Genomic DNA, 13,476 nt, shown 5'->3' on the forward strand with positions numbered 1-13,476 from the left:
TTTTACCAAAGAAATAACTCAAATTATGAATTATCAATATTCTTTTTTCGTGCACACAGTATTTTAAATTTAGAACATTTTCAGCACAATTCAGTAACTAGTAATATCATAAATGTCAATTAATAACACGTTCTAAAAACGATTTGAAATATATTTTTTTAAATCAATATCAATATTGGATTCCGCGTTCTAAATTTGAATCTGAAAACGTTCTAGTCATCTATGAGCGAGACAAGCGCGAGATAGATTTAGAGGTAGAGTAGAAAGAACGATGCGGGTACCTCGTGCGGCGGCTGGTGTGGCTGATGCGGCTGGTGCGGCTGGTGGGGCTGGTGCTGCTGGTGCGGCGAGATGGGCGGGTGCGGCGGATGCGGCGGGTGCTGCGGGTGTTGCGGGTGCTGCGGGTGCTGCGGATGCTGCGCGTGCGGCGGGTGCGGCGGGTGCTGCGCGTGCGGCGCGTGCGGGTGCGGGCCGCGGTAGTAGTCGGGGTAGGGCTGCGCGGGCGGCGGCGTGCCCGCCGGCGCCGGGCCCGCGCCCGCGCCCGGCCCCGCACCCGGGCCCGCACGGTACCCGCCGCCGTACCCGCCGTACTGGTACTCGCCGCCGCCCCGGTAACCCCTGCTCGCAAATAATAGTACCAATAAGACAATAATCAAATTTTGATCCCTCGAGCCAGATTGATAAAGTTATCTGTGAATATACATATATTTTTTTACCCCATTGTACAATTAAAGCTAACGTAATGACAGAGTACAAAAACAACACATTAGCCCTTAAAAATAACAACACGTAAAGGTACCATGCGCGTCATAAATATTGGTATTTTTTATACCTATCAGGTATTTAATAATCTATCAGATAAACCGTCAGTATTACCAAAGTAGCATAAAAAAAGACCCTGCAGAGAAGAACTGGCAAGAAACTCATACAGATGTTTTATTTTAAAATCAGTTTATTAACATTTCTCTAAAGACATATGTCTTAAAGCAATGCAAAGCTTGGGAATGTTTTAGTTTGCGAAAGAAAATATTTTACCTACGTAGCCCTACTCATCATCATCTCAGCCATTATCTGTCCACTGCTGAACATAGGCCTCCCCAATAAACGATCCTGAGCCACCTACATCCACCGACTAACATAGTATTATTGCTCTATATTATTTTGCAAGATTTATAATTTCAACCTTATTTAATCCAATATCTTAAAAAAGATCAGAATACGGCGAAGTACAGCTGAGATAGCGAAAACAGTAAAGATACTAAACAATATCGTAACATTTAAAAATATCCTTACCTATCACCGTCGGGTCCATAAGGTGGATAAACAGGCCGATTTGGTTGGTAAGGAGGTCCATATTCATACCCGTAACCTTGCTGGTAACCTGTAATACAATATACACGTATTAATAATATAATTAATAATAATATTAAACACATAATAAGGATACAATCTACAATCAGCGAATAATGAAATGTGATGTTAAATGGAATTATTTACACATGCAGTGTCTTATTGATTCAAGCCGAATATAACTAAGTGCGAACAATTATATAAACAGAAACAAGCGACAAATTATAATATACAACTTAAATTTAACTCATGCTATCTAAGAAATGCGATCACAAATAAAATCAACGCCAAACTTTTTGACTAGAGATTCGTGAGGCAGTGTTTAGACTGAATAATAAAAATGTGTACGATTCCGCTACTAGATTTACAAAATCACTGACAATCCGGTCGAAGATTCCTTTTATTCGTATATTTGAATATCGAACGATGAACGATGTGAAACCACAGGGTGAAATTTAAGTCATTATTGGTATTTAAAACTAACGACGTACTTTAGGATGTAGAATATATTTTGACTGAATTTATGTAATGAATTGAATTCATGCCACTTTTTAACTTTGACTTTTGAGAGTAAAACTGACTTTGATATTTGTAGAGATGATTTGCTATATATATTAATTACAAATACTTTTAAAATAAATTCCAATTTTACGTAATTTCAGTTCTAATTTATACACGGGTGCATTTAGTTTCAGATACCGTTAATTGGTTGAATTTCAGTGTGATTTATTTTTATATTCGATAAGAGTAGATTTCTTCACCCCATATCCATGAACGAATCTCAAGCCAATATGGTTTTGGATGATTTGTGAAAGGTTAAGGTACCTGGGGGTCTCCTGGGCCCCGGCGGCTCGTCGAATGGGTTAGAGGCGGCGAGGTTGTCACCACCCGGCCCACCGCCTACAACCACACGACTTTATACCAACCGGTCTCGACCACTACTCGGATTCTAGTCGGTGTTCATTTTGTATGTACACATTTTTATATATTTAACACCCAATTTCCAAACTTCATACACATATTCCATGTAGTATGTTTAATTAATTTCAAACAAATGCAGCTGTTTGAAATATTGTTTTATAATTTAAGATTGTTGCTATATTTATAATTAAGAAAAAATATGGAAAAATAATAGCTGTATAGTACAATTTAAATTTAAACTTTGAAATTGGTTGTAAATAAAATTCAGTGCCTGCAGTTCAAAACGATGATTGTTAGTAAGTGAGAAGCACAGTATGATGATCCGAACGGTTTGTTAGCAGTTTCATTCGGGAATTAGATAATTAGTTCCAATTGCAAAAATATAGAGAATAAGCCGACTAAAACTGAATAGACAAGGACTGCCTATGATATGCAAAGCAGGACCGTTTCCAAATTGATTCATTAAAAAAAGGTAGAGCAATTTATTCATTGGTAGCGCCAACGTCAGTTTGTTGCAAACTTTCTACGCTTCGCAACGCTTTCATATCGCAGGCAAGGTTTGGTTTATCTATTATCTAATATCACTATCACTGTACAGGAGACTTGAATATCTATAATTATTAATGTAGTGGACTATTTAAGAGTTAGGATTACATAGTAATTTATTTTTTAAATTTAATGTTGCATACAAGAAATATGTATTTTTTTTTATATATTTTTATAAAATATATGAAGTAAATGCATATATCAAAAACCTATCAAAAATACAAAATTCTATTTATGGATATTAATTCAAGACTCCTATTCAGTATTCAGCTGAAACATCATTAGCTTATTTACAGCTTATATTTAATTAATATATCTATGCTATCTGCAATGTGCAGATACTATATAAGATCGAATTTTGTGGTAATAATTATATCATTTTCATATAATTTCAAAACAACTATTATGAATACTTATAGAAACTATTTTAACTGAATTTTATGGGCTTCATTTGTCATAAACAAGTATATAAGAATATGACACTTGTAAAACGAGCAGTACCTTATTTTTTAAATTGTAAGATATTTAAGGCACGACGAGTATTCACAATGGTCACCAGTCGACAAATAGCTCTAACTACTCTATTAGGGATTGCAGTTGCTAGATATTTTATTACATTAAAAAGATTTAATAAAACAAATAAGAAGTGAACTAAGAGTTGCTGCTCCATGTTCATTGTTTTATGCGTGATGCCGAGTGCATAGTGGATACCTACCCTGCGCCTGGTTGGACTGCGGCGGGTAGCCGGCATACTGCGCACCGTAGCCGTCGAGAGGCGCGCCGCCGCCCGCGCCGCCAACGCCGCCGGCACCGCCTACGCCGCCCGGGAATGATTCTTGCGAATTTGATGACCCTGCATCGCACACAGGTACAATTAATACAAATTTGAATCAACTTACTTATCTTACTGTCTATCTTAATGTCATAAATATCAGAGTAGAATAAAACATTAATTTAATTGTAAAATAAAAAAGAAAAATGTTTAACAAATCAATATATTTTTTGCCATTTCACAATGAAAATCACTTCACAATAGAAACGTCACTTTTGTTTATAAGCAAGTCTATTTTAGTAAAAAAAAAATGTTTCTTCACACACACACGAACTCGAAATCGAAAAATAGTTATTACGTCCCATGGTATCCCCTGGATTTTGTAGAATATCTAAGGCATTAATTCTCTCATATATTAAAATTTCATCATCACTAAATTCGTCTAAAACTTTGTTTTTTGTCACTACTTAAATTACAAGTCTTTATGAATAAATAGATTTACTTGTGTAAAAATATTAGTAAAACTTTTGTCATGATTAAATCTCCTTTAGTTCTATGGTATCAAACAAAAAAAGGTTTAATATTCGACTTTCAAACATTGAACTACTGAAATTAAAAAGCTTTCTACACGTAGACAAGATCTTTCTACCTACTTTCTGTGAATATATAGTAAATTGAGCATTTGATGTGTATCCATTTCAAACTAAAATTATATATTTTACATATATATATCTATATTTTCTATACTTATAATAAATCTGTAGAGAGGTCAATTCTATACATGGAATATATTTACAAAATAACTATCAGGGGGTGATTAGTGATCGATACTGACGTCAAAAATGCAATCAGTAAGATTTTTGTCTATCTGTCTGTATGTTCGTTATAGAAACAAAAACTACTCGACGGATTTTAACGAAACTTGGTACAATTATTCTTCATACTCCTGGGCAGGTTATAGTATACTTTTCATCATGCTACGATCAATAGGAGTAGAACAGTGAAGGGAAATGTTGGGAAAACGGGAGAAGTTACTCCATTTTTAAGCTTCCGTCACATGTGCAACCTTAATCGCCAGCGCCAAAGATACAGCGATTAGTTTAACAACTTGTTATCAAGGGTAGGCTTATCTTAAAAAAAATATCTCATCCAGCCAACCCAATACAGTTTGCAATTAATTAATGCAGGCTCCAAAATAATTAAATTACAATGAGTTTAATTACATTTAGCTCAGAAATACTACATAGACCGCACTAACCTGCACTGGAATTACTATTGGATTTGCCGCTTTTCTTCTTAGTAGAAGCTTCAACTTGGTGTATAATTGGCTGGGGATCAATGCCACCGCGGTCGAAATGGCACTCGTATGCGAGTAGATTCTTCGTGTAATGTTTGCGTAGCGTGTACGCCGCCGACGAAGACGCGCCTATACCCAGCAGACCAGCTATGTCTTTCCATGTCTTATTTTTCGTCACCTAAAAACAATCACAATAAACGTTAAGTATGAGCCGCTTTCTTATATTTTATTATCTTATCTCTATGGGAAAAAGTAGTTTATGTCAATTAGTCAACAAATCAAAATGTAAGTTATGTGAAATTGTATATGTATTTATAAACATAACATATTGTTTTGACAAGTGAGAGAACGATGAATACAATACGATATTTAACACAGGTTTTAGCAAACAAGAGAACACGCGGCGACAGTTAACGCGAGGACATAAACTGCCAAGGTTTACTGTGTACGTTTGAAAACGCGATAACTCTTACATATTACGAGTGGAAACCTCACCATGCCGCCGCTGTGAATTTTCGAATAATTTTTCTGAGAAGAGTGAAACGCGTCCGGCACCGAGCTCGCCCCGCGCCTCTCTAATCCACACAACAATGTTCGAGACCGTCCTTTGCGAACGCTCCAATGATAAAAATTTATTAACTATCGTTAAAGCCCCAGCGGTTTTATGGCGACTATACACATAAAGCCCGCGGTACATGCACTAACATAAATCCTAAACGAAGTCTATTAGTCTCACTCGAATAGAACACTGCGCACGAGTTTACTAGAATCACTAAAGTGATACTCAGCTATACGAATGTTTGCATTTTAAACTGTAAAGCTAAATTGAATTACATACACCGTTGATCGTTTGTACATTTATTTAAATGTAGACTTTTAGTACACTCAACAATATAAAATCCAATTTGTAGTATAAATGCTTGAGATTTACATTTATAGTATAATGGGAATAATCTCGAGATAAAATAGGGTCGGACCTGTTTTGCGTTGGTCTCGCCAGAGACGACAGGAATATCAAACCTACTAGCATATGATAAACACAACATAAACGTGCAGAAAACAGTTTGCATAATATCCGGCATCCTTTATGTATCTTTACGGATTGCAATGAGTTTTATATGTTTTGTGCACTTCATAATATACCCAAGAAGTTTGTTGAATAATGTAATTTTGAAAGGTAAAACAGCTAACACTATTACTGGTAAGTGTAAATTTATTCCTGGTAATATCCAATTTTTAATCATTGCCACATTGTATTAAGTACACAGTTAATTTTTTAGGATCAAATTATATATGCTTATTATAAGTGCGGTGTAAATCTTCAAATTTAAGTGGTCCTTTTTTAGATTTATTAAATTTGTCAACTTGTGAGATTTCTTCGGAAATATTAAATCAATATTAATATATAAATATTTTGATAGACTATTCTTGTAGCCATGTTTCAATAATTTTAAAATGTTATTGAGAAACATTTACCGATGATTAAAATGCTTTTAGAATAAACATAAAGTATATATTGTATTATTTTAAAATATACAGATTTAAATAAGAGCAATAGTAGAGTTTCTTGCGAGTTGCGAGTTCTTGGGAGATAACTGCAAATCCGGCGACAGAATAAAAAAAAAAATACATTAAAAAATAATGGAGCTTAACTAGAAGTTTATTTATTTTAAAATGATTTTGACAAAAAAAATAGGTTTTTATTTCGACCGGTATTCTTTTTTTCTGTATACTACGTGAATGTCTACGCAATTGCAAGACTTTTTTTTCATTATATTTTTCAACTGAAAAAAACTCTCGTCCCTTACTAATTATGCCCATATTCATTTTAGAAAAGTACTGATCTTTTAGTAGGGTAATCATATAATAATTGCGTTCATTATACAATATATGGTAGATTCCACAACGTTGGAAGAGTATGTTTAAAATAGCAAGACTCAGCGAGAAGTCACTTTCTACTTTGAAAATGATACGACTCGGTCATGAGTACGCTGTAAAACGATCACTTCTATATTATAAATTGTTTGATAATATATGTACGTACCTCGACAAATCCGCCTCGTTCGCGTACCAACAGGTACAGTCTGTACAGATCCAGCGGCTGTTTCGAAATCGTCGGGCAGGATGCTATGGGCGTCCTCTTTTCCTCCATGAAGGCGAGCAGTCGTTCCACCCAGCCACGCCGCTCCGGCGCGTCATCCATCTCGTACAGCTTGCCCAGCGAGTCCGACTTCTGGCGCAGACACACTTCATCATACATCCGCATTGTACATGAAACGTCTTTGGCGAATAACATATTGCTACCACGCAGTGTGATCCACATTATTGTTAGCATTTTGTACGTAAAGAACGTGTGGGTTTTTTTTTTATTACGATGCGTAGCAAAATGTTTTACGCCTCAAGCTAGAGCAATATAGCAATGTACTCGTTAACGTTTTTGACGTTTGCCCACTGATAAAGAACTGCAACTAGTGGCAATGTGAACATTCGTAAATATATATAAACGTCAAAAACGCCATCGTACCGTGCCGGCTAGTTTCGTCAATACTTTAATAACAGATCTCGGGTAATGTGAAGAATAGAAGCACCATTTGGGACTCAAATACCTTGTGTGTACGGATTATTTAGTTTATAAGATTTCAATTAATTCAAAGAAAATAGAAATGGGCAAATAGTGACTTTTCGTTAATTATTTACAAAATTTTATTATATAGGTACTTAGTAAAACGGTAAAGTACGAGGAGTTAAGATAGGTTTCAATTAGTTATGTAGCAGGTCATTAATGTCCATTACCCTAACACAAGTACAATACTGGATCGACACCAAAAATTAGAACAATATACTATGAATTGTAATGTCGTTATGAGGTACAACATTAGAAATTAGTATCTAAAATTATATATCTCAGGCATAGCGTACGGCTACTACAATTAATGCAATCTGTGTATACTTACGCGTTAAATTTTATTATTAATACAACAAATTTTTGCAATTATATAATTTAACAAGTGACATATGATTATTTTAAATATACTATCGGAACTTAACGCGATGCGATTGTAGGTAAATAGTACCTACATACCAGAGGGCCTACCATGAAATATTTTTCCGAATTTTCAGTGCCGAATGATGCACAAGTTTAATGTTAAAATTACATAATACATATTCATATTGATCAATATGACAATTACATAATCATTCTTTTGGACTATTAATGTAGGATTTATGACGAACGAAATGTTAAGCGCCATTTACTAGGCCGATTTCATTACGAAACACAAAAATTGAGCCTGAAAAATCCGAATTTCATTTTATGGTAGAGCTTCTGAATTTTAATGCAGACGATGCATTACTATTTAATTGCAATCGCGTCGCGTTCAGTCTCGATAGTGTATATAAAATATGTGTCAACAAAGCGAAAATTAACTATAACAAATGATTAATTTCATTATCATTTCAATTGTTTAATTACGATAATTATTATTACAGTACTAAAGTGGACAAAGCAAAAATGGATGTATGGACAGTGGGTTCCTGCTTCTCTTTACCTTCACTAAAGACCTGACGTGCAATTATAAAGTATTAATACAGAAAGAAAAACTGAAAACATTACAAACTAAATGGTGCTCTATCGGATTAAACACTTTAGATACAGTCAAATATATGCGACACAGAAACAAACATTATGATAGCATGCTTTTTACACTTTCCAGCAATAGCAATAAAATATATACAATAACCATAAGTACATATGTCACGCAGGCGAATAATTGTGTTCAAACATGGTAAATCAAGCACATGTTGATTTTATATATAAGATAAACCAAAGAGTCATTTTCCTTCATTGATATATATGCATAAAGAAAGAATACTGGTAACAATGCCATTATTAATATAAATCACTGATAATTTTGACACAATAATGGTACATTATTTAAAATTAATGATTCAATAATCAATATACAATACAACAATAAATATAAACAAACTATACACAGCAATAATTTTTTGTTAAGACTAAAAGTCTTTTTTCACTTATTCTTTCTAATACTTACTAAAGTTTACTTCAGCATAAAATTGCCAGTACTTTTCTTTATAACAGGTAGGTAGGAAATAAATATTAGTTATTACTATGTCATTTTACTATACCAAGTACTACAATGGATTGTTACTTTAATTAGAACTGACTTTTACTACGATACACTCCGAAGCGCATTCTCTAAACTTATCCTTTACATAAACTATTATGTTCTACCCAATTAATAATTAAATGGAATGTAACAAGTTCTGAATCAATTCAAATTTAGTTCATACTGGTCCTTAGATTAATAATTTTGCAGAAATATCGGAAGGAAATTATAGATAAGAGAATAATGCTTCAGAATCGATGGCCCTATTATAATTATGTCTAAGTTATTCTAAATAGTGACATGTATGTGAGAAGTTTCTAATAAAAATGTATCTAGTTTTCTTTACAACTTGGCAAACTAAAAACAAACAGTCAATACTATAAAATTCTACTAAAAATCAAATTACGCGAATGAAACGTATCATTATAATAATATAAAATCTGTTTTCTAAATAAACTCAAAGCAAAGGCCAACACCAGAAAGAAAAAAAATATAGCAGAAAGCGTAATACTTTCCAAGCACTCATTGGTTCATAGTAAAAACGAGATATTTCGTATGGGCAATAGTCTGATATACAAACTACAATATGCATCGACAATTAAAACAAATGTCATTGAACGCAGAAGGAAGATGACATCCATGCATTATAAAAAGTTATATGTGAAAATTAATCGAATTGAGCGCTACACATGCTTAATGATTTTGAACTTGATATAAACCTTTGATCTGTAGGACTCCGGCGGTATGTGACTGTTAAATACCTGAAATACATGATAAATTGCAATGCTTCCCTCTCACACTTGCATAGGTAAACACATATATACAATGTGTAAACGACGAAAACCGTTATTACCACAGGACAATTACAAATGTGTGTTGAACAAATGAAATACTCAACATTTTGTATTTTAAAGTATATCGCAAATATTGTCAGGTCTTAAACCCTGTAGAGTGATATCCCATTACATCGTCAATATTACTAGAAGTAAAATCATATCGGTCAGTGGCCAGTTTGGTACGGTCCGGAATACTGGCGATTAATGTGTACAAGTATTATACTTTCTAGTCCAACATATAATATTATGTAACGGATATAAAAAAATAATGGACACAATAAAATACTAAATGTTGAGGTCATGTACAATGTGTTGTGAATAGAGCAGAACCAAACAGTTTATACATTAAACTAATACATTAACAAATAAGCTTTGTTTAGCACATTAATGTTACGAACAATAAGCGATGACCCCCGCTGTCTACGACCGACCGTGACCCGACGGATCGATCCAGATAACTAACTCCATCACTATATTCAATGTGAGTTGTGATTATAATAGATGAAAGATTATATTATAAAATAATCGTTTAATACACCACAAATTAATATTGATATTAGTTGGATTTTGATTATCTACAAACATGATTTCTGAGCCCTCTATTATACATGAGTTTTATTTAGAAAATAAGATTTCATAATCCCGTATAGACTTTTATAGAAACGGAAACTTTTGAAAACTATGTGTATTTTGGAGATAATTTAAAGAATTGCAAATTATTAAAAACGACATATTATTTATACTATATTGTATATTATAACTTTCTCCAAATGTAGTAATAAATATTTTTCTGTATATATAACAACACATTAAGGGTGATCGAAATATGTTGTTGTTATAAAGTGTTACTATAATTGTTTGTATCTATTATAAATTTACTATTGTAATCTTTTGAAAAAAAAATCAATAAATAGTATACATAATTATATAAAAAAAATATAGGAACTTGTAGTAAAGTTAGTTACTGGGGGTTGGTAACGACCTTTTCGAAGCCTTAAGAAAGCGTTAACACGTTAGAGGGATATGCCAATTAATATATCAAGTGGTTCAGTGTACACGCGAAATATTGAAAATTATAAATATATTGTGAAAACTTGTGTGTGACTCAATATCTTGTGTATTCATCATAAAGCACTTGAGATATACTGATATTGAAATATCTATGTAACAACTTATATATAATCTATAGCAAATTGCTTTAGGATACATAAACAAGGTATAGAGTAACGGCCCAATATATATTTATTGTGTGATTGACGATTCGTCTATAAAAATGTTTAGCATAGACGAATAGACATTCACATAAACCAAATCTTAATTTGGGTATAATGCATTTTTGACGTTTTGTGAGCGTGATCCTGAATTAATATTATTCACGATTCGTAATAATTCACGATTCGTAATAATTCACGACTCGTAATAATTCGTAATAATTCACGACTCGTAATAATTCACGATTCGTAATAAATCACGATTCGTAATAATTCACGACTCGTAATAATTCACGACTCGTAATAATTCACGATTCGTAATAATTCACGACTCGTAATAATTCACGATTCGTAATAATTCACGACTCGAGCCGCAGTAACCCATGAGTCGTAATAACTTACGTTTCGTAATAATTCACAACTTGAATAGCTCACAATTCGTCAATGTGTGAATAAAGCGTGTATGTCGGCAGCCTATACTTATTATTACAACTGTATGTCCAAATGGTGTGGATGGACTCACGGGACTGGGTGGCGGGCGCGGCCACGAGGGCGAAGCGTCGTAGTCATCGTGTACAGAAGAATGCGAGCCGCCGCCCGGCGACGGCGAGGGAGCCGCACTGCCCGCACCGTACTCCTTGCGTGCCGCCTTCGCAGTGCCGCACGCCTCCTCGCCCGACGCTGGAATTGGCGAAATCACTACATGTTACGGAAAATACTTTATAAACGAAATAAAACTACGAGGAAATCCCTCGACAGTTCCTTAAATCTTGATATTTTGTTTATTTACACATGCTGTATTTTTAACTCGAACAGAAACACAATATTTTTGTTGAAGTAAGATCAAAAAAGGCTTTTTTTTAACCTGCCTAAAAGTTGGTTCAATGGAAGATGACATACAATACTTCATCGTCTGTCTCCAATCAACGTCTGATAGAATGTATAACTGTGTATCATTCTCACCAGCGGAGGCGTTGCTCAGCGTACTTTGTTGGCTGCCTTCATCGAGAGGCGCTCCATCTGGGCCAGTGGTGACGAGTGCCGTAGCTGGTGCCGCGGGTCCATTGTCGTGCGATTCGCCCGGGGCGGTCGGTGGCGGCATCACACCATCACCGCCGCTGATACCTGCACCTGGGGGGCCCATGTGCCGGCCCTGTTGCTGGAATGATTACAATAGGTGAACATTATATAGACAAATAACAGGGTAACAATAACTCAGGTTCAAATAATTTACTAAGAGATGAAACTAGCTTTATTAACGTGTACTCCTCAAAGAGTCACTTTTAATTACTTAGAAATCTACAAATATTACATTAATTCCTGATTAGAACAATTAAAAGTACCTTGAGTGGCGGATAATGCTGTGGTGGATGTGGCGGCGGTGGGCGGTAACCAGCGTATGGATATGGGTGGTGGTTCCTTGGTGGGTATCCATACGACTGCGGCGCGTATGGAGACGCTTTGTAAGGCGTGTGGTGACCATAGGGCTGCGCCACCATGGCGCTGGCACCGGGCGGCACCGGCCCGGCGGCGGGCCCCGGACCTGGCGCTGCGCCCCGCGGTGCGCCTCCGCTGCCGTCCGACAGCGATGACGATGTTCGCGGCGGCATCGTTACGTTCTGTGTGCCTGTAAAACAATAACAACAATATTTAATACTAACGATAACCCAAGATCAATTAATAAAGGATAGTCTTTCGTTTTAATCTAGAATGTGGACAGACGTATCGTATTGCTTATTCCAGACCTTTTTCCCCCATCGTTTATTACTTATATGAAAGTATCTAAGACAGCTTTGTTTATACAGAAAAAAAAATCGTTGGGGGATCAACATTGAAACACATCTTTATTTAAGCCTACTAAACTAATGTGATCAAGACTAGTCGTGGAAACCTCCATTTTCATTATTATCTTGAATAGATGAATAGTCAATTTAACAGCGATATATAAATAGAGCCCCCAGTATCTGTGTTCACTGAATTTGTGTAAATACAGAATTTTCCGCAATTTATTTTTTTTTTCAAAGAAAAAGCTATGAACGAAAGTTCGTTCCTAGTACATAGAATGTAGAACAAATAACCTTAGGCTTTCATCAATCGTGAGCATGGGGGGAGGAGAGACGCACCCGATCACTCTCGTTTTCTACAGGCACGTGAGCGGCATGCACCGCTAGCCTGCGAATTCTCGCTGCACTTTATTGCATCCGTATATGTGCATACGACATGCACGCAACGCATTGACCGAGGCCGAGATATAGCTGTCTGTGATTTGCGACGTCGAAAGTGGTATTGCAACTTTTATGTGGGTCGATTTGGGCTCGGTTATAGTTACGCCAGATCAAGACCCTATTACTCATGTTATCTAACGCGGCTTGTTATAAAGGTACTGCCGTCAGCAGTTAAAATTTATATCGTC

The 13,476-nt window shown here is 35.4% G+C and overlaps 1 protein-coding gene across 6 annotated transcripts in view; it reads right to left on the reverse strand.

Moving 5' to 3' along the window:
- The window catches only part of LOC113520225 (trithorax group protein osa), a 127,427-nt gene that overhangs the window by 6,671 nt on the left and 107,280 nt on the right, over positions 1-13,476 (reverse strand). For 2 of the 6 annotated variants that reach the window (XM_052898157.1, XM_052898152.1), the window contains exons 6-15: positions 12,407-12,690; positions 12,027-12,222; positions 11,587-11,744; positions 9,736-9,777; positions 6,931-7,119; positions 4,848-5,064; positions 3,533-3,670; positions 2,176-2,250; positions 1,294-1,381; positions 282-618 (exon numbers count right to left, since the gene is read on the reverse strand). In XM_052898157.1, coding sequence (XP_052754117.1) covers positions 282-618; positions 1,294-1,381; positions 2,176-2,250; positions 3,533-3,670; positions 4,848-5,064; positions 6,931-7,119; positions 9,736-9,777; positions 11,587-11,744; positions 12,027-12,222; positions 12,407-12,690 — 1,724 coding nt within the window. The remainder of the gene's footprint in view (positions 1-281; positions 619-1,293; positions 1,382-2,175; positions 2,251-3,532; positions 3,671-4,847; positions 5,065-6,930; positions 7,120-9,735; positions 9,778-11,586; positions 11,745-12,026; positions 12,223-12,406; positions 12,691-13,476) is intronic. The other 4 variants (XM_052898153.1, XM_052898155.1, XM_052898154.1 and 1 more) reach the window with 4 other exon arrangements.

This window comes from Galleria mellonella, unplaced genomic scaffold, assembly GCF_026898425.1.
Source record: "Galleria mellonella isolate WM207_F2 unplaced genomic scaffold, CSIRO_AGI_GalMel_v1 utg40, whole genome shotgun sequence".
NCBI classification, from domain to species: Eukaryota; Metazoa; Arthropoda; class Insecta; order Lepidoptera; family Pyralidae; genus Galleria; species Galleria mellonella.